General features: G+C 31.3%; 4 protein-coding genes across 5 annotated transcripts; 2 read left to right on the forward strand and 2 right to left on the reverse strand.

Annotated features, from left to right (window-relative positions):
* The first annotated feature begins 1,703 nt into the window (after positions 1-1,703).
* On the forward strand, positions 1,704-6,232 carry LOC106402843 (protein NLP9). Of its 2 annotated transcripts, none has more exons than XM_013843642.3 (7): positions 1,704-2,126; positions 2,392-3,318; positions 3,460-3,498; positions 3,706-4,410; positions 4,795-4,915; positions 4,986-5,345; positions 5,424-6,232. In XM_013843642.3, exons 2-7 carry the CDS (start codon positions 2,482-2,484, stop codon positions 6,017-6,019), a joined length of 2,658 nt encoding a protein of 885 aa, XP_013699096.1. In that variant the 5' UTR covers positions 1,704-2,126; positions 2,392-2,481; the 3' UTR covers positions 6,020-6,232. The 2 variants fall into 2 exon arrangements, with proteins under 2 accessions (XP_013699096.1, XP_048616926.1); XM_048760969.1 differs by having other exon boundaries at positions 2,501-3,318.
* A 5,679-nt stretch (positions 6,233-11,911) lies between these two features.
* LOC106403839 (putative F-box/kelch-repeat protein At4g11750) lies at positions 11,912-13,898 on the reverse strand. Its single transcript, XM_022704533.2, is given in 2 exon segments — positions 11,912-13,602; positions 13,605-13,898. Coding segments are annotated over 2 exon segments (1,179 nt in total). The 5' UTR covers positions 13,887-13,898; the 3' UTR covers positions 11,912-12,705.
* A 5,029-nt stretch (positions 13,899-18,927) lies between these two features.
* LOC106406431 (54S ribosomal protein L51, mitochondrial) lies at positions 18,928-19,820 on the forward strand. Its single transcript, XM_013847095.3, has 3 exons — positions 18,928-19,119; positions 19,303-19,409; positions 19,497-19,820. The coding sequence occupies exons 1-3, from the start codon at positions 19,040-19,042 to the stop codon at positions 19,667-19,669; spliced, it is 360 nt and encodes a 119-aa protein (XP_013702549.1). The 5' UTR covers positions 18,928-19,039; the 3' UTR covers positions 19,670-19,820.
* Positions 19,821-19,847: 27 nt separating this feature from the next.
* Positions 19,848-23,861, reverse strand: LOC106406430 (BAG-associated GRAM protein 1). The gene is made up of 18 exons (XM_013847094.3): positions 23,561-23,861; positions 23,395-23,445; positions 23,204-23,301; positions 23,002-23,077; positions 22,649-22,777; positions 22,502-22,548; positions 22,284-22,404; positions 22,028-22,144; positions 21,915-21,944; positions 21,732-21,831; positions 21,388-21,494; positions 21,168-21,314; positions 20,985-21,089; positions 20,735-20,881; positions 20,569-20,622; positions 20,403-20,466; positions 20,235-20,296; positions 19,848-20,139 (listed from the first exon to the last, which is right to left on the reverse strand). The coding sequence occupies exons 1-18, from the start codon at positions 23,747-23,749 to the stop codon at positions 20,005-20,007; spliced, it is 1,779 nt and encodes a 592-aa protein (XP_013702548.1). The 5' UTR covers positions 23,750-23,861; the 3' UTR covers positions 19,848-20,004.
* Positions 23,862-24,496: the final 635 nt, after the last annotated feature.

Raw genomic sequence — 24,496 nt, forward strand, 5'->3', positions numbered from 1 at the left:
TGGGTTAAAGACAGTCCTCAGACATTCAGCCACACGCGACCCTTGAGTGTAGATCGACGTATGTGACAGGGGCAAAACCGTCCAATACAAATATATTTCTAAACAAAGGGTACATGACACATTACATTAGTAACTAGGTGCATTCTCACCAATTTCTGTTAATTAATCCTAACAGCCCCCTTGGCAAATTGTTTTTAATCCTAACAGTTTTTAATTAGTACTCGACTAACTTAATTTTTAATTATTACTCGACTAACTTCTGTGGACCAAGTTTATAAATCATCTTATTGGACGTATAGTAAGTGGACCAAAGAATTATACATACGTAAAAATCCAATATACAAAAATATCATGAACTCTTAACATGTCTCGTGATGTATCTCCAATATACTAAAACTTATATTGTTCATTTATCGAACTGTGGCTCTTAAAATTAAAAAGCTCTGAAAGTATATAATAATAACATGCAAGCTTTAATTCGGGTATTCGAATATATGTTTTTGTATTTTCGAATATTTAAAATTCCAAAAAGATCCAAAATACCCAAAATGAATTCGAAAACTCGAAAATACCTAAAAATATTCAAATACCCAAATGTTTATCCAAAATTTGATTTGAAAACTCAAAACTGCTAAAACATTTACCCGAATACCTGAATTATATTTTTGAAAATATTTACCCCAAACTCGAAACTATAATCACTCTAACCTGAAACATAAAAAAGTATTCTTACTACCAAAAATATACTATAATACTCAAATATAAGTATATAAGTAAAAGAAATTTTGGATATTTCAAGTATCCGATGGGATCTCGAGTAGAACATAGATCCAAAACAAGACCCATAGGTCAAATAGGTATTTTAACCTAGATTTGTCTTACCTGAACCTATAATTTTGCGTATGTTCTGATTTAGGTTTTGTGAAAGTAAAATGATCAAGTCTATGAAAAACTAACGTGTATATTATCTTTGGGTTTTCTGCAAAAAAACTCTCAATGTGGTTTTTTTTTGCAAATTAATCCGCGAAATCAAAAACCCACGGGTTAACCCTCCAAGTGCCAGTCAAACCGCAATATAACCCTCGGTCGTATTTATGTGTATTTGACTGTGTATAATTTTAACATTTTTTCAATACTAGGTCGTTTTGGCGCTAATTTTTTAATGAAAAAAATTTGTTGAACTCGTGGTTTGAAATTTGAACCTTAAATACCATGTGCATGCTATATAACCATCTCGGCCAACAAATATATTTGTTTACTTAACAAACGCAATTATATAGATTTCTAAAACGAAATGACCTTGTTTTTCTCGGACATGGGAGCTTGCGTAAATGCACAATGAAGGTGGGGTTCAACAAATTTTTTTCATTAAAAAATTAGCGCCAAAACGACCTATTATTGAAAAAATGTTAAAATTATACACAGTCAAATACACATAAATATGGCCGAGGGTTATATTGCGGTTTGACTGGCACTTGGAGGGTTGACCCGTGGGTTTTTGAGTTTGCGGATTAATTTGCAAAAAATGGTTTTTTTTTGCAGAAAACCCATTATCTTTTTAGTTATATTTGAAAGAACGAAAGTGCGGTCAAAATTTATTTCTACTATTATAAAAACAAATATAGAAATAAATAGCTCTTAACCTTTCTCATAGTTCTCTAAGTACTTATTTCTCTCATCTAATTATATTATTCCATGAAAATAAAATAAATATCACATACTTTTCTAATTACCTCATTTGAGGTGGTGGGGTCGATGAGCAAAGCCTCGTTATTTACGGCTCAGTGAGTCACACACACACGCCAAAAGCAGAGAACAACACATACGAACACCATTAAAATAATAAGGAACCTCGAAGAATCTCTCCTCCATTAATGGAACCATCTCTCTCTATGCTGATGTAGTTCCCACGAGCTTCGGAGCAAGCTTGTACCGCAATTTCCTCTAACAGAAACCATATCGGCTAGTATATACAGTCCTGAGTATATATATTTTATTAAAAAAGTATCTTCTTTTTTATATATTCCTCGGTGGCTTAAACCTTTCTCTCCCACAATACCACTCAAAGTCAAGGCTTCACCTCCTTGAAACTCTCCTACAGTCTCTTATATTGCTCGAGGCTCCAGGTTCAGCTCTAGAACTCATAAGTTCGTTTCTTTGTTTAGTTTAATGTGTTTGTTTACTTTGAATCCCTCCTGAATGTTGCGCTGTTGCTTCCGCGTTAGTCGACCATACAATAGTTTAATTCTTGGATTTAAGGATTTATTTATTTTCATTTCCTTGCGGTGAAGTTTGTCTTGTTTAGTTTTGGAGATAGAGCATAAGTTGTTGGGAACATAAACAATAAGTGAATCTAATCTGGTGTTGTGGTTTATTCCTTGTCTTCTGTAGAATACGCATGAAAACTGAACCAAACTGATAAAACATCGGTTTTACTAGGAAACCAAACTTTGTCCTTGTGTCAGTCTAATCATCAAAAGAATGGATAACACTTCTCCAGATATTCCAGCTGAAGAAATGGATGGTTGGGTTAAGAATCTGATCTATGAAGAAGACATGTTTAGCTCTTCTTCAAACCTTGTGAACTTTGAATCTTTTGCTTCTTGGTGCAACACTCCTTCCGCTTCTGATATCTTGTTCACTCAATACGGCTTAACCAACTCTCAATCCACTACGCCTACGCCTTTTGGAGGTTTCACTGCATTACCTGCAGAGTTTTCTCCTTCTTTCCATGGTTTAGAAAGGTGTTACGTTGGCGAAAAAAGACCGGTGCAGGAGATGAGCTCTCAAGTTCATTACCTATCAGGTAAAAGAAGCAAGAGTAGTGCAATAGAGTGTAGTGTTCCAAGGTCATTGAGCTACTCACTTGATGAGAAGATGCTTAAGGCATTAAGTTTATTTATGGAGTTCTCTGGAGAGGGTATACTGGCTCAGTTTTGGACTCCTGTTAAGTCTGGAGATCATTACATGCTTAGTACTTGTGATCAGGCTTACTTGCTTGACTCGAGGTTATCTGGATACCGTGAAGTGTCGAGAAAGTACACATTCTCTGCAGAGACAAGCCAATACTCTTCTCCGGGTCTTCCAGGGAGAGTCTTTATCTCCGGAGTTCCTGAGTGGACTTCAAACGTGATGTATTACAAGACAGCTGAGTATTTAAGGATGAAGCATGCTCTAGATAACGATGTTCGTGGCTCCATCGCAATTCCTGTTCTTGAAGCATCTGGTTCATCTTGTTGTGCTGTCCTTGAACTTGTGACATGCAGGGAGAAACCAAACTTCGATTTGGAGATGGACTCTGTTTGCCGTGCTCTCCAGGTTAACTCACCTTCTCTCTCTCTCTGCTTCTCTTCTGTGTCTTTGCTTGTTCTTGTGGTGTTCCCTGATGTCATTATGTGTGATGAACATCATATGAAACAATGATGGCAGTGTGATTCATGTTTTCTTTATCTTTGTCAGGCTGTGAACTTACAAACATCGACTATTCCACGCCGCCAGGTACATCTTCTGAACCAAGCAAACACAAATGGGTTTTATTTTTAGCTTCTCTGCCTAAATCTATTAGTGTGTAAGAATATAAGCTCTCCTATCAAAAATTTAGATGAGATATGACTAATATATAAGGGACTTGAACTGATCCATTTATCGTCAATTGGTTTTAAGTTGGACGTCTAGGAAACTTAGCATAGTGTGTGTGTTTTTCAGTACCTTTCAAGCAACCAAAAAGAAGCTTTGTCTGAGATAAGAGATGTCCTTCGAGCAGTGTGCCATGCACATAGGCTGCCTCTAGCTCTAGCTTGGATCCCCTGTAGCTACTCCAAGGGAACCAACAATGAGCTGGTCAAAGTCTATGGGAAACAATCAGATGGGAATTCTATTCTTTGCATAGAAGAGTCTGCATGTTATGTGAATGACATGGACATGGAATGCTTTGTAATTGCCTGCATGGAGCATTTTCTGAGCAAAGGACAAGGAGTTGCAGGCAAAGCACTCATATCAAACAAACCGTCTTTCTCATCCGATGTAAAGACATTTGATATCAGCGAGTACCCTCTTGTTCAGCATGCTAGAAAGTTTGGTCTTAATGCTGCAGTTGCTACCAAACTAAGGAGCACATTCACTGGAGACAGTGACTATATACTTGAGTTTTTCTTACCTGTTAATATGAAGGGAAGCTCAGAACAACAGCTTTTGCTCGATAGTCTCTCTGGTACGATGCAGAGAATATGTCGGACTCTGAGAACTGTTTCAGATGAAGTTGGACTTTGGAGTGGAGACAGAATGTTAAATCTTACACAAACTACTGTTTCAGAAGGAAGCTTTCAGACAACATTGCTTGATACAGATCTCAACTATACTAGAAGTGTCTTCTCGAGTGATATAGCAGGTTCTCATGGAACTCTTCAACAGGTATATGATGTGGCTGATTCGTTTATGCTCTACATTTGATAATGGCAGGTAGATGTATACGATGACTGGTTTTTCTCTCTTACATATTGTTGATTTTAAAAGTAACTTAAATCTTTGTGCACCAGTAAAAAGTCATATTCGTTACCAGTATGCCTTTTATGATTAAGAAAATAACTTTGTTAGATAGGAATGTTTTTCTAAAGGAAAAAAGAATATCGGGTGTTCAAACTGTATAAATACGGGTCTAAAGGATTGTAGATATTTATTCACATGATCAATATGCAAACTCGGGTATATATCTCAATGTGTTTCTCTCTTAAATTTCTTTGCTTTTTTCAAGGTTAATTTGCGTTTGTTCACGACATATAAACACATATTTTGTAGGAAACTAGCGGAGCTAGAAGACCAGAGAGGAAGAAAAGCAGCACAGAGAAGAATGTGAGCTTAAACGTTCTCCAACAGTACTTCTCTGGGAGCTTAAAGGATGCTGCAAAGAGTCTTGGTGGTAAGAATAAGTGTTCATTGCTTGTTTCCCTTACTAACTTTTCAGTTTCTGACATGGATGCTTTCTTTAGTTTGTCCGACTACACTCAAACGGATATGCAGACAACACGGAATCATGAGGTGGCCATCTCGCAAGATTAACAAAGTGAATAGGTCACTGAGGAAAATACAGACAGTGCTGGACTCTGTCCAAGGTGTAGAAGGAGGACTAAAGTTTGACTCAGCGACAGGCGAGTTCATAGCAGTTGGCTCTCTTGTTCAAGAGTTTGATACTCAAAAGAGTCTACCATGTCATCATGACGATGCATTTTTAAAGAGACAGTGTGATATGGATGAAGATGTGTCTTTAGAGCTTTTGAAAGTCAAATCTCATGATGGTGGGAAGGTTAAGTTGGAGGATAGTGTTGAAACAAATGAAGCAAGACCTGCAGGTAAGTGAACCTATTTGGATAAGCTATTAGAATTGGTGAAGACTGAAGAGTCTAATAAGCTATTTTTAATGTTCTCAGGATCTTTGATGGAGCCATGGGTAAGCAAACAGTCTGGCTTGAACTATAGTGATGATTTTGATATAGGGACAAGGAGTGCAGATGTAAAGAAGGATAAAGACCTTGGTGTCCGTAGGTGCCTGAGCTCTCTAGCACTTGCTGAACCAAACCCATCTATCTCAAGTAGCATGTCAGATTCATCAAATGGTTCCGGAGCAGTTCTTGTTAGAAGTTCATCTACTTCCATGGAACAAGATCATAACCAAACATTCAGAACTCATAACAGTAGCAGCGAGAGTAGATCATTACTGACTGTTAAAGCAACTTATAGAGACGACACTATACGTTTCAGGCTAGATCCATATGTGGTTGGGTGTTCTCAGCTATACAAAGAGGTTGGTAAGCGTTTCAAGCTGCAAGAGGGTGCGTTTCAGTTGAAATACTTGGATGATGATGAAGAATGGGTGATGTTGGTTACAGATTCTGATCTTCAAGAATGTTTAGAGATATTAAACGGTATGAGGAAACATACGGTGAAGTTTTTGGTCCGTGATATACCTGGTGCTGCAATGGGAAGTTCAGGAGGTAGCAACGGGTACCTCGGAACAGGTTTCTAGCATCTGTGTTATAACCACATATATAGTATCATATATAGAAACACATTATTATCTATGTTTGGTCCGACATGTAGAAAAACAAAAGATATGTGTAGTGGAGTTGAAAGAATGTATATAATCATAGAAAGACAGATATAAGATTGCATTTTGGCTTCAAAATAAGTTGTAGAAGTAGATCTTGAATGAATATATTGGCTTGTCTTGGCGTTCCTGGTACCATACTTTGCATAACTAGCAGACATCGTTTGAAAGGGTTTTCCCTATCCTTCTTCTCTGAACTGAAACCGTTAACGTTGAATAAATCAGAAGAAATTTTTAATACAATAATCAAATGAATCAAAATTTCAATATATACGATAATTTTTTTTATAAATTAATAAACTCAAAAAACTAATAAATATTTTTGATTTTGAATTAAAGATTTTAAATTATAATTACAACTAAATATTTAGTAAGATAATAAATTTTAGAAAAGCTTTATGCAAATATATGCTCTCACTAATATTATTGTACTAGATGATTTTTCCGTGCTCATGCACGAATATAAATATTTCAAAAGTAAATATACTATAATAATCGATTGCTATTTACTTATAATTTTAAATTAATCTATAATTTGTATGCATCATTTATAATAATAATATTATATTACTTTAATTATACATATGATTTTATATATGTTATATCCAATCGGTTTTGTTGTCTTTACAGTCGATTTAGTTATCATTTGGATAAATTAGATTGCATCTCTGAATTCAACTATAATGTTTTTTAAGGGTTATTTCAAAAATGACTCAAAATTTCAAGTCAAACATAAAAATAACATATGATTTTTTTGAAACTTTGTTTTGTCTTATTCACTCTAGAAGTTTTAGTTATTCACGAAATTGCCATTATTTTTTTCGAAAATAAGGCTTTTACCTTACCATCCTCATCTTTACCAAATATTTACAACTTTGCCATTGACATCAATACCTCAACCACCATGAACTACCAAATTGAGAGTGTTAATGCCCTAAAGTTTTGATTTTTTTTCTCATATTTTCTCATTTCCTATCCACACAAACCAGATATCTTACACTTTCTCTCAAAATTCATTAATTAAACTGAAGATTTTGATTACAAATTATGTAAGGTTCATAAGCTCACGATTCTTGGTGATTAACGAGTAGGTAGCTGTTGTGGTGAAGTTCTGGGTGATTGGAGAAACCACGCAAGTCATCTCACGAGTTCAAGGTATGAAATCGCAAACTACATTTTATTTTTCAGATCTGTTCGGCGAAGAAGACTTTTTTAGAAGTCTTCTGGTCAATGCATAGGTTGGTTTTGCAATTGACATTTTGTGTGTTCTTAATAGAAGACTTCCCTAGAAGTCTTCTAACTTTCTTTTGTAAACAAAAAATTTCGAAATTCCCAGATAAACAGGTTACTTATAAATTTGACCGAAGTTGGTCAGAAATTTGACTTTTTGTACCTAGAGAAAACTTCTACAGAAGTCTTCTGAAAGTCTTCCTTAAGTATTCTCAATGCCGGAAGATGTCCGCGTGGACTACTTTTGGAATTAAAAAATAATAGTAAAATATTTAATATCAATGAGAAGAGTTCTTTTGAAGTCTTCCGTCGATGACTTCAAAAGAAGTCTTCTACGTAAATCCTTATTAAACTTCAAATTTATCCAAAATTAAAATGAATTTTTAATATCTTCTTACTAATTCATGTTTATTAGTCAATATTGGGACTACTAAGTCGAATTTATAACTTAATTGGTGATAATTATGAAGTTACAAATATTGATGTTTAATAATGTTTCTAGCTAAACGGAGAAGCCTTCTGTAAGTCTTCCTCATAGAAGACTTGTAGAAGACTTCATAAGAAGTCTTCTCCGATGATTTTATTTTATTAATTTGATGTTCTGTGTTTGCGTTGTCTTCCTCATAAGATACAATTTTTTAATTTTCATGAGATTTAAAATTTCAACTTTCACTTAAAATTAAATTTTGATCTTTTGTGAATTTGACTAAGATTTCTTGAGAAGTCTTCTCTCTTAGTTTTAGCAAATTTTATTAAGCTTTTGTGTTGTGTTGTTTTGTTTTGTTATGTGTGGGTAGAATGATTAAATTATTTTTTGATATGTTTCATCAATAACTTTAATGAAGTCAAGTACTTTTGGCAAAACATGAACATTTTTACCATTCTTTTGATTAACATCTCTTAAAGTTTACAAAATAATTCACAACTAAAATATTACACATATAAATCATAAAAAGATCATAAAAAAAATAATTACACAGCTAGATATTATTCCTCAACATAGATAAACTTGGACTCCACTTCACATCATCTCTTTGTACCACTTTGGGCAGAAGACTTTGGAAGACTTTCTAAAGACTTCGTGGGAAGTCTTCTAGAATAAAATACATTAGAAGATTTCCCAAGAAGTCTTCCGAGAGTTTTTCGAGAGTCTTCCAAGAATTATCCCATAAGTCTTCCAAAATCTGTTTCGGATCTGAAAAATCTGCATATTCAAAAGCATTCAAATGACTTCAAAATAGAGAAGACTTCAAAAATAAATTTTTAGATAATAAACAAAACAGTCACATTAGGTTGGATCTATAATTTTTTAGAATCTAATATATAAAATACACAAAATACATATCCAAAATTTATACCACTTTAGGCAGAAGACTTCGGAAGACTTTCTGAAGACTTCGTGGGAAGTCTTCTAGCATAAAATGCATTAGAAGAATTTCAAAGAAGGCTTCTGAGAAGTCTTCCGAGAGTCTTTTGAGAGTCTTCTGAGAAGTTTTTCAAAGTTTCTCAGATCTGGAAAAACTTGTAAATTCAAAAACATTTGAATGACTTCAAAACAGAGAAAACTTCAAAAATGAAAATTTTATGCTTAAAAAATAAATAAAACAGTCACACTATGTTGAATCTATAGGATTTTAGAATCTAACATATAAACACACACATAAATTCATATCCAAAATTTAGAGATCTACCTTTGAAAGAGTGAAAGATGAGAATCATGTAATGAAAAACCTGCAAAAATAAGATAAATTAGCGAGAAGACATAAGAAAAATTGAGAAATGGATATAAAGTTTGATGTTTTGATGTTCAAAGATATTAGAGAGAAGTTGGAGAGTTTTAGAGTGAGAAACATTACATTTTGTTGCAGTCATTTGAGAGGAAGAAAAAAAATGTGTAAATTTTCTTTATATATGGAGACAAAAATTTCAAATAGGTTAAATATTTTTAACCCAGAAGACTTATGCAAGACTCATGGAAGACTTATGTAAGACTCATGGAAGACTCATGTAAGACTCATGGAAGACTTATGAAAGACTTTGATTTAGGCGGGAAACCTAAATTATTCCAAAATTTAGGCGGAAACCCAAAATTTTACTTAAATTTAGGCGGAATGTGTCGGAAGACTTTTTTTTTTAAGTTTTCCGTGAGTCTTCTAGACCCTAAGATAAAATAACTATGAAAAAAACCTTTTTAAACTTAAAAAAAACTTAGAAAGTGTTTAAATCAAATTATTAGATAGTTACTAAACATATATAGGTCAATTTGAAAAAGGAAAAAAAATGAAGATAAGATTTCAAATCTAACCCTAAAGATACCAACAATACTATAACATATGTTACCAAACCCTAAACCAGTGACTCATAAACCAATCTACATTCGCTCATCTAATTCAATTTCAGATAAACTAAATTTACATCATTGAAAAATGTTTATTATTACATGATTTCAAATTTTAACCCATGAAAATATTTTTTATAAAAATTTTAAATTATTTTTAAGATCTAACCATGAGAAGACTTTCTCTGGAAGACTCCTGGAAGACTTATGGAAGACTCTTGGAAGACTTATGGAAGACTTTGATTTAAGAGGGAAACCTAAATCATTCCAAAATTCAGGCGGAAACCATAAATTCTACTAAAATTTTGGCGGGATGTGTCTGAAGACTTCTTTTAAAGTCTTATGTGAGACTTCCAGACCCTAAAATCAATTAACTATGCAAAAAAACACTTTCTTAGACTTTAAAAAAAAAACTTAAAAAATGTTTAAATCAAGTTATTAAATTACTAAACATATATGGGTCAATTTGAAAAAGAAAAAAAATGAAGTTAAGATTTCAGAATCTAACCCTAAAGATACATACAATACTATAACATATGTTATCAAACCCTAAACTAATGACTCATGAGCCAATATACATTCACTCATCTATGTTGAAAATAATTTAATTTCAGATGAACTAAATTTACATCATTGAGAAATATTTATTATTACATGATTTCAATTTTTTACCCATCAAAATATTTTTTATAAAATTATAAAATTATTTTTAAGATCTACTGAACGAGAAGACTTACAAAGAAGTCATCATAGAGAAGAATTACAAAGAAGTCTTCTCTAACAGAGGGTTATAATGGTAAAATTGAATACGGTTTTTTTTGTTTGTTCATAAGGGGGCTGTTGTAATTTCACTAGGCTTTTGGGTTAGTTTTGCATTTGATTGAATATGGAGTATACTTTTGTATTCAAAATCAAGTTTTGAGTCATTTTTGGCAAATCTCCCTATTTTTTATGCTAACTATATTAAAATTTTGTTTAATTTCTTATTTGCATTTAAGTGGTTGTTGTTTTAGAAATGTAAATATATTTTATGAAGATTATGTGTAACTTAAGATATATTGTGCTTATAAAGATAATATTCTAAAGTCTGATGTATATATATAAATTTTATTAAAGAACTAAATTATAACAGTGCGTTAATATTTTATTTTCATTTTTAATATGTTTTGAGTTTTCCTATGATTTATATTTATAAAATAAATTACTATTCTTATAAAATTATATATTCTTATCGTAGTTAAATCTATGATTTTAGATATAAGTTGGATTAGTCGAGTCACTCATGTTGTGAGTACATTGAGTTACATATATTCTTTCAAATTCAAAATGAAGTATAGTTATTATTATTATAATTAAGTCAAATCAAATCGATTTTTTTATCGTTGAAATGTCAATGTATTTTCATAATATTTATCAAATTATATGTTGATGTTTTTTAAAAAATATTAGAAAAATAAAGCAATGATCAATAGAAAGTTACATGTATAAGTAGCTGATACATTTATGGAAGTTCATGAACACATATCAATATTACAATAATAAAAATATTTTATAAATTATAAATAATTTTATGCCTTTGATTTATTGAATGGAAACTGAAATTTATTTAAATAATCTTAAAAATAAGAATTTAGATTTGCTTTGGTATTTTGATAATAGTTCTATTAAGTTCCACAAATACAAAAACCATAAAATTTAAAATCAAATTTAATATTAAGAAAGCAAATAATTTAATAATGATAAAATATAATATATCTACCTCATTAAACTATTTTGTAACTATCTGATCAAACAATGATTATTTTTAAAATTTATTTTTATTTTTTTATAATAACTCTTGAAAATAAGCAGTAAACAAAATTGTGACGGTATTTAAAAATAATATTATATAAGTAAAATATAATTTATCAATATTTTTTTGCTGTAATTGAAAGATATTATAGTCAACTAAATATACGAAAAATAAATAAAACATTTCAATAATACTAATTATAAAATATTTTTAGTCAGTTAAACATATATCAGTTTATGTTAATTAATTATTTTATGTAATCATCTAAGAAAATATATAGATATAAAGAAAGTATTTTATTACTTCAAAATTATATTTTATGTTATTTAAAAATATATTTTAAATGTAATATTACTATTTTGTGAACTTTCCTTTTTTATGAAATCATATTATATATACATATATTTTTGTCAATTCGTTTTTTAAACTTTATAAGAAATTTCCTTTTTATTATATGTATATGTTTTTTTGGAAAATTTTAAAAAGAAAACTAAATAAAATAAATAAATAATAGTATTTTGCATGAAATATTTTTAATCCATCGAGGGGTATCAATGTAATCAACCATGGTCAGAGTTAACGTGAGAACGACACGTAGAAAACTGACTTCTCAAATAATATTATAGAGATACAAAGTCTCTAAACATAAAAACATTGAATTGTTTATTTTCATGAAAGCACATATACTTATATTTATAAAAACATATAAATAAAAAATAATTTCTTAAATAAATAACTTTATATAAATTAATAAAATGTTATACTTCTGACACTATTAATTAATTCATAGAGTTTTATTGTAAATAACATTTGAGGATGATATTTTACTTTTAAACAAATTTGTCATATGTAATAATGTTAGTATATGCTATATTGTTGGTAGGATATAAGTATTTGTTAGTCCATTATCAAGATTACCGTAATCATACTTTCACTTTATTTATTTTGGCTATAATGTTTTTTAAAGTTTGAAACTGTTGACACCCGTTGAATATGGGCTCGCTCGGGTCCTAGAATTTACGTCCATAATGTTTGTACATTTGACTCTTCTTCAAGTGCTTGAAGTAACCAAATCGAATATTTTGTGAATCAATAAACCTTTGTTAAGCACAAAAGAAAACAATTTCTCTTTCCATGAAAGTTTGAGGAAGAAAAACATAGGAAGCAGAGAAGGGATCGGGAAACATTCAAAGAAGAAAAAACGTCATATGCATAATGCATTCTTCAGAATGGCCCGTTCATCCATCAAACATCAACAGCAAGAAATTCCAATAAACAACATGATTTGGGGACTTTAAGCACAACCTCACACCATTCAAGCTTCCCATAAACCTCTTGTTCGCTGCGCCTTTCAACCGCAAACACAGCACACCAAATATTCTTCTCGTTGGAGTCAAAACCACGCACTTTCTTATCCCACAGAAGCGCAATCTTTCCACCATGATTTACCATCCTAACACGAGTACAACTCTTTGGCATTTTTGGAAGTTCTTCCAAACCCTTTAAATCTCTCCACAATATTCCCTTGGAGTCGTACCATTGAAGCTTTCTGGACAAGATATAATTGTACATTATGTTGTCTATTACGCATGAAAAATCACTGAAAGCCCAACTTATACGCGTCTCTAATCCTACAACGTCCCATTTATTTTCATCGACCTTGTAAACCATATTTTTATCCCCAAACAGGTAAAGCTTTCCGTCTATGGCTAAGCTTCTTAATATATAACTCTTCCCGAATATCTCTGCTCTAGGGCATGGTAGATGCTCCCATATCTGTTTTTTCAGATCAAAAACCTTCATCGAATCTGATGAATCCGGAACGTTCAAGCCTTCCACTACATATATTTTCCCATCAATAACGCTCATGAGAGGGTACTTTGGCGTCATCTGAATGCTTGGAGCTTCGTGCCAAGTGTGAGACCGACAGTCCAAGAAGAAGACCCTAGACGAGATCCCACCATAGATATATTTTCCAACCGTGTAGATAGTAGAACCAATTGCGGCACAAGTCCACCAGGTCCAATGAGAAAATTTGCGAGTTGAGACAGAGACCATATGATAGTTGCTCGACTTGGGGATTCTATATGGTCTAAAGCATGGACTGAACCATCCTGAGATATGGTTAGGCTTAGGCTTAGGCTTAGGGTTAGGTAAGGGCTTGGAGTTGGTCTTTTGCATAGAGTGTACCAACATTGTTTAGAACCATAACTGAGCCTTGAGCACAAATATAGACAACTCTCGGTGCGGCCTAAGAGAGCTCGGGTCTGGTAAAGCTCAAGCGATGTAATAAGAGAGCGAAATCTCTTGGACACTAAGCAAAGAGTCGGGTAGTACAATCTTGAAACCCGAGCTAAGCAATTCAATAGTAAATCATGAGGAAGATCAAGAATATGTACCCGTGTAAACTCTATGAACTCCGTCATTGGCAGAAAACGTTTAGAGAATAATCAAACTCTTGAGCCTTTATTAACTCCTATATAGTACTAGAGGAATATCTTATAAATACTAGTCCTATTAGGAAATATTCGAGTGACGTATCGAGGCGGATTAGACCAAATATGTGAAAAACAAAATTCGAGTTAATCAGTTTAAAGTCAGTGCCGTGCGAGAACTTGTGAGGCCTGAGACATAAAATTTGTATATTACAATAATCTTATTATATAAAGCTTAGTTTTTCAAAGTTGCTAATTAACATGATCGCGACACATATCAATTATATATTTAGGATTATGACATGTGTTAATCTATCTCATAATTAAAAATATATATAATAAGATATTAACAAAAACAAATTTTATTAAAAATTTTATTATATAAATTATTTAATAGTAATTTTCCTTTATTAAAATCTTAATCAAAAGATAAATATTATATAAAGCTTGGTTCTTCAAAATTGCTAATTAACATGATCGCGACACATGTCAATTATATATTTAGGATTATGGCATGTGTTAATGTATTTCATAATTAAAAATATATATAATAAGATATTAACAAAAACGAATTTTATTAAAAATCTTATTATATATATTATTTAATAGTAATTTTCCTTTATTAAAATCTTAATCAAAAGATAATTGCAAAATATTATTTAATAATAATTTTCCTTTTAATATTGTGCCATTTTTTTAAATATATAATGATTAAAAATATATATAATAAGATAATAAAAATGAATTTTGAAAAAACTACTTTTAAAAATTATTTAATGGTAAAAACGATTTAAAAAAATATTTAGTAGTAATTGTTTTAGAAATTTTCCTTTTTCAAAATCCTAAAAAAATAGATTTGAAAACAATTTATTTAATATAATTTTTCTTTTCTAAACTTTAATGAAAATATAATTATAAGAGATTATAATGAGATTGGTTCTTCAAAATTGTTAATTTACATGATTGTGACACATGGTAGTTATATATTTTAAAATGTGATATGTGTTAAACTATATCATAATCAAAAATATATATATAAAATAATAAAAACATTTCTTCTTAAAATTTAATTATAAATATTATTTAATAGTCTTATTATTATTATTTTTACTGTTATTATTATTATTATTATTACTATTGTTATTATTATATTTCATTATAATGTTTGTTTTAAAAAATACTAAAGATAGAGAATTATAAAAGATAAATATTAACTTTTAAGAAAAAAATATTAAATAAAAACGAATTGTAAAATCCTACAAGTACAATAAATTATTTAATAAAAACATGAAGAAAAAATAAATTTAAAATAATTAATATTAATTTTTTTAAAGCATAATTAAAAGAAAATTGTAAAATTACTCTTATTATTATCTTATAAGTAAATATTTCACATCTATATTTACTACTATTAACTACAAATATTTCACATCTATATTTAGGTTTAGGCTTCCACGTATTATTTTTACAAAACACAATAGTATTTATACGAAAAATATTATATGAGTATTTTGTTTTAATTTCTTGATACAAATCAACTTTTTATTATCTTTATTACATCTTATGCTAGCATAACTTTTAATTTTGTTGTTATTGTGATACATGAGTACGTGTGAATATGATAAATATGTATTTGTATGTATAAGATAAAATATATAAATACTTAAACAGAAATTTTCTATTTAAAATAAAATAGTTGTATAAAATCTAAAAGAAATAAAATAATTAATTTCTTTTTTGAAAAGTCTAAATAAAATAAAAACGTAAAACTAATCATATTTTTCTTATAATTAACTAACTTTACTTTTTAATAATTTTGTGTTAAAAAATATAAACCAAAATTAACTTCAAATATTTCACCTGATATCAATAAAAACTAACTTAAAAGATTAACCTAAATTAACTTTCACTTCAAATTAACTTAAAAAATTAGATTGTGAATGTGTCAATGAAAACTTCCATTATGTAAAAATAACTTCTTCTTTTCCTAAAATATTAAATAAAAGAGATTTCTAAAATAAATTTTTTTTCTAAACTTAACCAATTAAGAATTGAGAAATTGCCAAAAATATCATTTTCAAAGTACCACTTTTCATATTTACACTAACCACTTTTACCCTCATCTCTAACGAAGGGTAAAAGAGATTTATAACTTTTTGATTACCTTTGATAAAAAAATATATGGTTAACTAATCTAAACTTAAAACATCAACTCTAAACCCTAAATCATCAACTCTAAACCCTAAACCATAACCCTAAATCATGAAACATCAACTCTAAACCCTAAATTCCGAAACATAACTCTAAAACCTAAACCCTAAAACTTCAAATCTAAACCCTAAAACATCAACTCTAAACCCTAAACGTAAACCCTAAACCCTAAATCTAAACTTAAAACATCAACTTTAAACCCTAAATCATCAACTCTAAACCCTAAACCCCGAAACATCAACTCTAAACCCTAAACCCTAAACCCTAAACCTTCAAATCAAACCCTAAAACATCAACTCTAAACCCTAAATGTAAATTCTAAACCCTAAACCTTATATTTTTCTGAAATTCGAACCCTAAACCCTAAAACCCTAAACCTTCAAATATAAAACCTAAAACATCAACTCTAAACCCTAAACATAAACCCTAAACCCTAAATCTTCAAATCTAAACCCTAAAACATCAACTCTAGGGTTTTAGGGTTTAGGGTTTAGGGTTTAGAGTTGAAGGTTTAAAGCTTAGGGTTTAGAGTTGATGTTTTAGGGTTTATGGTTATTTTTTTTGGGTTTAGGGTTTAGAGTTTACTTTTTAGGGTTTAGGGTTTAGTGTTGATGGTTTAGGGTTTAGAGTTGAAGTTTAGGGTTTAGAGTTGATGTTTTAGGGTTTAGAGTTGAAGGTTTAGGGTTTAGAGTTTAGAGTTGATGTTTCGGGGTTTAGGATTGAGTTGATGTTTCAGGGTTTAGGTTTTATTTAAAAAAAAATAGGGTTTAGGATTGATGGTTTAGGGTTTAGGATTCGTATTTCAAAAAAAAATAGGGTTTAGGATTGATGGTTTAGGGTTTAGAGTTAAGTTTTAGGGTTTAGGGTTTGAATTTCAAAATAGTATAATTCAGAAATTTTTTTATTTTTTTAGATTTTTATTTTTTTAAATATTTATTTATTATATATATAAAGAACAGTGACATAAGAGTCTTTTGCCACTTAATGAATAAGATATTTTTGAAAATGTCTCTTTAGTGGTGGTAAAAATGAAAAGTGGTAGCATGAAAGTGGTAAATATGTAATTTTCCCATAAGAATTTTTTTTTCTTTTAAATCGTGACGGGAGAAAATTGTAAAATTTTATTTAATAGTAATTTCTACTTCAAAAATTTAATGATAAACATGATAGTAACAATTATTCAATTAACAAAAAAAATTGTAAAAAACGAATTTTGAAAATTGCAACTTTTAAAAATAGTTAATATTAACTGGAAATAGTTATTTGATAGAAATTGTTTTTTAAATCCTAGACAAAATATAATTGTAAAATATTATGTAATATTAATTTCCTTTTCTAAAATCCTACAAAACTGTAAAAGAATATTTGATAGTTATTTTTCTTTTCTTTTTATAAAGAAAAATCCTAAACAAAAGAAAATTGTATAATAGTTTTAAGTCCTAACCAAAAGAGAAGTGTAAAAAATTATTTGATATTATTTTTTAAGAGAGTGTTTGATGATGAACATGATAGTGTAAAATTAGTATTGATACGATTTGTAAAAATAGTAATTTTGAAAATATTTATTTATAACTAAAAATAATTATTTGATAGCAATATTCTTTTCTGAAATTCTAGAAAGAAGAAAATTGTAATAGGTTATATGACAATAATTTACCTTCTAAATCTTAAACAAAATTGTAAAAGAGTATTTAATATTATTTTTTATTTTTAATTGTAAATAAAATGAAGATTATAGAATAGAATGTTTTTTAAAAAAAAACCTAGCAAAATAAATATTTAAGGACTTATTTAATAAAACATTAAATTAGTACATAAGAACATGTATAATGTTGTCATTGATTCGATTGGTGTATTTAACTTTCATTTCTTTTTACTTTTCATTTTTTTATTTCAGATTGTGTTCAGTTTAAATGTTTATGTATAGTATTTTCTCTAATCATTAGTATAAATTTTATAACAACTCATCTAAGCACCATAATTATAAAATACAAATATTAACTTGAACTTATGTGTGAAAACGGATTTTAATTATAAAATAAATCTCAAACAACATATTCAAAAAACAATCATAATACTATAATAAAATGATTTATTATTTTATGGTTTTAATTAAATCAAAACATCAAACAAAACCCAACGCAACGGGCTCATATCTTGTTACTAATAAGGTTCGATCCAAAAGAGCTTTTTTTTCTATTTGGTTTACTAAATCTATACTATTAAAAGGGAACGTTTCCTAAAAAAATCTAATTAAAAAAAGTTGTTACACTTTTTCATTTTTAGTCCAGTTTATTATATACAATCAAATATTATAACCAACCCCTACTATATAACAACCAAATAATATTTTCTAACATTTATAAATATATGTAACCTCTCCTTTAATTTCAATTTTTTTTGTGACCCACTTATCTTATCTGCATATAAAAATGCTTAATGGTTACCAAACGTACTTACCTATAGTATCTACAACTTATAACATCTACCATCAATGATATATCAATATCAACACTATTAAAAGCAAATTATAGCAGACATTGTGGACAACGTAGAAGGTTTTGTATTATGTTCTTAGATTATTGTTGGGATTGCAATATTAAATTAGAAAAAATGTGCCAGGTAAATCTTAAATCTCATCAGCTTAACAATAACTCTTATAAAATGTTTTTTTTTTTTAAATTAAAGAACTTTTTGACTCTAGGACTAGCCATTAGTAACAACAACAAAAAAACCTCAAATACAAAAGTCAAAATTATGAGATGTTTATTTAAGCCTAATACAAGCCCATTAGGACGTATAATAGTATAAGCCCATCTTCATTTAGTCAGAAAAGTCACGTGCACCTATCAGGTGATTTTTTTTTTGGCTTTATCAAATCCAATAACACTTGGAGACGGAAGAGTAGGGTTTGTGTAAACGAGAGATTTGAGATGGCGCTTAGAGGAGTATGGCAGCTCCAAAAGCTCGTAGTGAGCTACTGTAATTGGGGAGGTAGCAGTAGAGGCATAAGGTACCACCACCTATTCTTTATCATCTATCTATCTATACGAATCTGGAGTTTGGACAACATCTCATGTTTATAAGTTTGAGTCTACTGTTCTCTCTTTGATGTATCCAATGTAATGAAATCGTTACCATTTCATAGTTAGGAACTAGTACTGAACATGTTCCTTGTTGTTAAATTAATATACAGAGCCTTTATGGAATCAGAGTTGCCTGCGCTTATAGAGAAAAACCCGCAGCTCGAAGTGGCAACCGAGCTTTCAAGGGGGCAACATCCTTACCTCAAGGGCATATACAGTATGTAATCTCTAACCTTTTCTTGCTTGTTGTAATGTACAGGTAATGTAAGGTTTCAGCGATTTTATATACGGCTTTGTTGTATAGGGAATAGAAATGAGAGGGTGGTGTGTGTGAAGAACATGGATCCTGAACAAGTGCTTTTGAATGCAACGAGGCTTAGGAACTCACTTGGAAGGAAAGTGGTGAAGCTGAGGACTAGACATGTGACCAAGCACCCCAGTGTTCAAGGCACTTGGACAACCGCTGTCAAGTTCTGACAACTTTGGATGTTGCAAGTATTCATCCTTGTTATCTTACATTTGCAGTCCTGAGTTGTTTCTACTTCTATTTGGACAAAGATTCAGCTTCAGTTGTTTGAGTCTTAATAAGATTTCAGGAGGGTTTATGGTAAATTTCATAGTTATAGTAGTTCTCGGTATTTTAGCATCTTACCAATACAGAGAGGACTCAAACTTTTCATTTTTTTTTTGTTATTTGTCACTAGTACAAGAAATCAGACAAGCCCCCTTGTAATACGACAACATATACATGTAAAAAAAACTTAGTAGACTGGAGGATGGAGACTGTGAGAAGCTGTTTTGATTTTAGTAAATTAGGAGCTTATGTCTTCTGGTATTGAAGGTAACGAAGCAGAGTTGTTGTCTATATCCCCCCGGCTGGTTGAGGATGAGTGTGACTTGAGATACGACGATGCCACTTCTAGCATCACTTCCACTTCTTTCTTGTACTGTGTTACAAAGTATCAAAAACCAAATGCATCATAATAGGCCTATTACAGCGGAATCTTAAGCTTAGTCGATCGGAATAAGGACATAAACTAACCTCATCAATTGCTCCTGCTTTAATCTTCGATTGCATCAAGCACCATTTCTTGAAATGTACACCTATACATGAATACAAGAGATCATCTCATACATTGTGCCATTGCAAGTTTTACTCTGACTAGTGAACACACTTTGGAATAAGTGGAAACCTTGAAAGGATACTTACCAACTCTTATATCAATTACAGAGGAAGTCTCCTCTTTTGCTTCCAATCGCCATCGGCAATGGACCTGATACAGACATGATTAAGAAGCATGCCAAGCTGAAATGAATGATGGGTTGCAAAGAGAATGATGAACTCAGAACCAGATTTTACTCATAGATTAATGTACCTCAAAGTAAGAACCAAAAGGAACATCATGTGGCTGTTGCACAGTTTCAAAAACCTGGAAGACAGGAAGATATAAGTATTATCAGATCGATATCATTTTTTTTTCGTTTGTAGAATCTGAACAACATTATCAATTACTACCCTTCCAAGGGAAAGTTCATTCTTACCAGCATTTTCTTATCTGGTGACAGAACAACATGCTGCCATTCCGTCACAGCAGTGTCTGGAGGACACATAGGACTATTACAAATGGATCTGAACTTAATCTCTCTAACTTGACCATCATATTCTTCAGCAGTATGCCAAGGCTCTATCTGAAAGATCACAAAGTTACATATATGTTTAATCTAAAGAGCACAGCTATTAGAAGGCCTGTGTATGAAGGCTAATGTTCTAGATAGTAATGTCAAAACTTACATTAAGATTCTTATCCTTCCGTGCAGATCTGTACTCATTAGTATAAGTGGAATCATCAGCCAACAAAAGGTTCAGGAATTGCTCAGGTGTACTTGGGAAAACATCCTGCATACAAGAGTATGATGTCATAAACTTCCAGAAAACAACTATAGATAGCATTAACAAGAAGAAACAAATGCTTACATTACAAATGCCGACAAGGACTTCTTCCTTGACAAATGTCTGAAGCTTTACAGGTACAGCTGCAGTATCTTCGGGAGCTTTCACTTGTACTTTACCACCTCCTCTCACAGAGCTACTGTGAGCACGCAAAGCAGATTCTGCTCTCTCCTATAGAGTAAAAAGCCAACAAAAAGGTGAAACATGTTAAGTTTTCAGGTAGCCAGCCAAATAGGAGAGAGACCTTCTTTTCAGCTTCTAACATTGCGTGATAATTATTAACTGCACGCTGCAATGCTTTTTGTGTGTGGTTCCTGTTCCAAAACGATGCAAATTTATACCTCACTCTACCTGAAATAAAGAAGGTATTCCATAGAGACATAAACATGACAAAGCACCATTACAGATAAAATTTCCAAAAACTAAACTTTGGTCGGTCCTACAGGTAAAAAAGGCTATGCCAGAAACCAAATGTGAAAATATTCTGAACTAACATTAAAAAAAAAATGTTTGCTGAAGATGTAGAAAGACATGAAGGTTGATTTTATCACAAAACTGAAAATCCAGTAATAAAAATAAATCTCTAACCATCAGGAGTCCCAAGAGGGGGAACACCATGTCCACCAGCGCCCATCCGTAGTATGATTGTTATAGCTGGGTTTATCAATGCATGTTGACTTCTACGAATCTATAATAAACATTTACGCATCACTAGCCCAGTTATCCGTTTAAATCAATAGAAATTCTGAGTGGTCAAGAAAATAATACTACCTCATCTATATCTCCCAGAGGTATAACTACCTGCAAAATGAGAAGGAGAGGAAGTTTTAACAATTGATTCATAGAATTTAGAATGTAGTTATTAAACTAACAGAAGCACTAACCTTCATTTGCTTAGAGAAAACATTGGAGTGAAAACATATGTGCCACGCAGAAACATAGATTCGGCCATGATACAAGAATGACCTCTCCAGAGCACATGAATAGGTGTGCTCAACTACCTAAGTAAAATTGCAGGGAACATAGTCAGAGTACTGAACATATAACAGGAAACCCATCTTCATGCACATGATTTCCTAACCCTCATATGAGAGCCTACAATAGATACCACAGTTAGTAACTTGGTTGTGACTAGCTTACCTCATCAGGGAGGAGATCAAATATCGTCTGCAGAGGCCCTGGCTTTTGATGTACAATTGTTGGACCTTGCTGATCCAATGAGACCCTTCTTCTACCAGCTCCAGCATATCCAGTTATAGCCCTACCAATGAAAATCCATTTTGTAAACACAACACAACCTCTTCTAAATTTGTTATGCTCTACTTTCTAAACATGATAAACCATTTACTCGGAATTACCTAGAAGCATTCACTGGTAGTTTGATCGCATTAATGTTAAGGCAAACCTGGCAAACAAATTTGGATTAGCCTCTAAAGAAACAAGAAGGCTTGACTTAAGAGCCTTCACTGGGAAAACATGCAAACAGAAACTAGGAATATACATACCTGTCCGGATGGGCTATCTAATGAGTGCCACACTGGACCCGTCTGGCCTTCACGTTCGACGCTAATAGTAACTGAGCCAAGGACAGTACTTTTCCAAATTATATCCCAGTCATGAATTGTTACATTGATCTGACATAACAAAACATATGGTACATGTTAGAAAATGCATTTGGTAAACATAAAAAAGGTGATCAGAATGTTTTGCATCCGAAATTATCAATCAAAATAAGTGATTTTCAGTATTCTTTACCAATTCATATGACAATCAACCTTGTGCCTAGGGTACTTCACATGAGAAATCTAAACAATCCAACTAAGTCCTAAAGCATCTTAAAGTTGTGAAAGATGATAACCTTAACAGGAAGCTCATCTGTAGGAAAGTTGAACTCTTCACCCCACATTGGATTCCTGGAGCCAGGGACCATAGAACTGTAACAAGCAAAGAGATATATTAGACAGACCAAAGTGTAAGCTTTCACTAATATACGTTCTTTTGTTCTTAACAAAGTTATAAAATCTAAAAAAAATTGAAAAAGAAAAGGCCTTTTTCATTACCTAAATCGTTTTTCTGATCCACAATTGACAATAGCATAAGGATCTGATGTTCCATTTAAATTTGCACCAATGAGATTCTTAGCAGCCAGCAATTCCACCTGGCAAACAAAATGAAATGTTAATATCCGACATTAATCTTTAAACTCTTCAGACACGCAGATGAAACATAAGAGCCAGTTTAAGACACTAACCTTGATTATGTATGGAGCATTTGTCTGAGTGTCTCCTCTCAACTGTCCTATCTACACACAAAAAAAATAAATTGCACAAACTGCAAGTCATAAACTTGTTTATCACCCACAAGATTTCTCAAGCTATTACTACTAAAGAAACGTTTCAGTTTAGGAAATCAAAAACCTTGTCTTTGGCAAAGATGGCGTCACCACCGGAATCTCGATCAAATCCAACACCGCCGTTAGCTTCGTCATCTCCGTCGACTTTGTAAGCGAACAGCCAATAAGAAACGATCAAGAAAGCGGAAGCGGCCACCGCAACCTCAATCTCCCACGTAGAAGGTACCAGGAACTCCACCCCCAACGGAACCATCTCGATTTTGATAGAGTAAGTTGATAAAAATACGAAATTTCTCCGGCGATCAACGAGGTCTAGGGATTCATTTTTCCGACAAGTGGAATCAACAGAGAAGAAATGACTTTTGGAGAAGAAAGAAACTCTGAAATTTAGGAGTTAAGGAGACTGAGTTTACAGGAATGCCCTTGTAACTGTAGACAGTTACGGTTCGAAGACCAGGGGAATAGAGGGTTAGTTTTGGAATTTGTGTTGACAGCAGTAACCGTAGAACACCGAGTGAAGACTTTTAAACTGAAAAAATGAAAAACGTGTACATTTTCTTCCTTCATTTTTAGTCTCTCTTTTGAAAATATTCTTCTTTGTAAAAAACCCACAAAATTATTATTATTAAATTACATTTGGAAAGTTCTCACTATAGATTATATGATTTACATGAAAATAAACCCATCATTCGAGATGAAATCATATCAAAATAATATATAGCCTAATCAAGTTCAGCAAACCTAATTAGTGATGTTAAGTTTGGTTTAACAAAGGATTTAAACCCTCTAAATATTTTGAATCGAACAAAAAACTTTCAACTAATAATTTAATTTTTTAAAAAAATTCTCAACTTATAAATTGCTAATGTCAATCATTTTCTGTCTATAATATCGTTTATTTTAGTCAAAAATAATTAAATATTTTATAATGACATCTACAGTGTGATTTAGACTTTCATTAGTCAAACCGAACTATTTGATTAGTCTTTACTTTTGAATC

The sequence above is a fragment of the Brassica napus genome, chromosome C6 (assembly GCF_020379485.1).
Source record: "Brassica napus cultivar Da-Ae chromosome C6, Da-Ae, whole genome shotgun sequence".
Taxonomy (NCBI): domain Eukaryota; kingdom Viridiplantae; phylum Streptophyta; class Magnoliopsida; order Brassicales; family Brassicaceae; genus Brassica; species Brassica napus.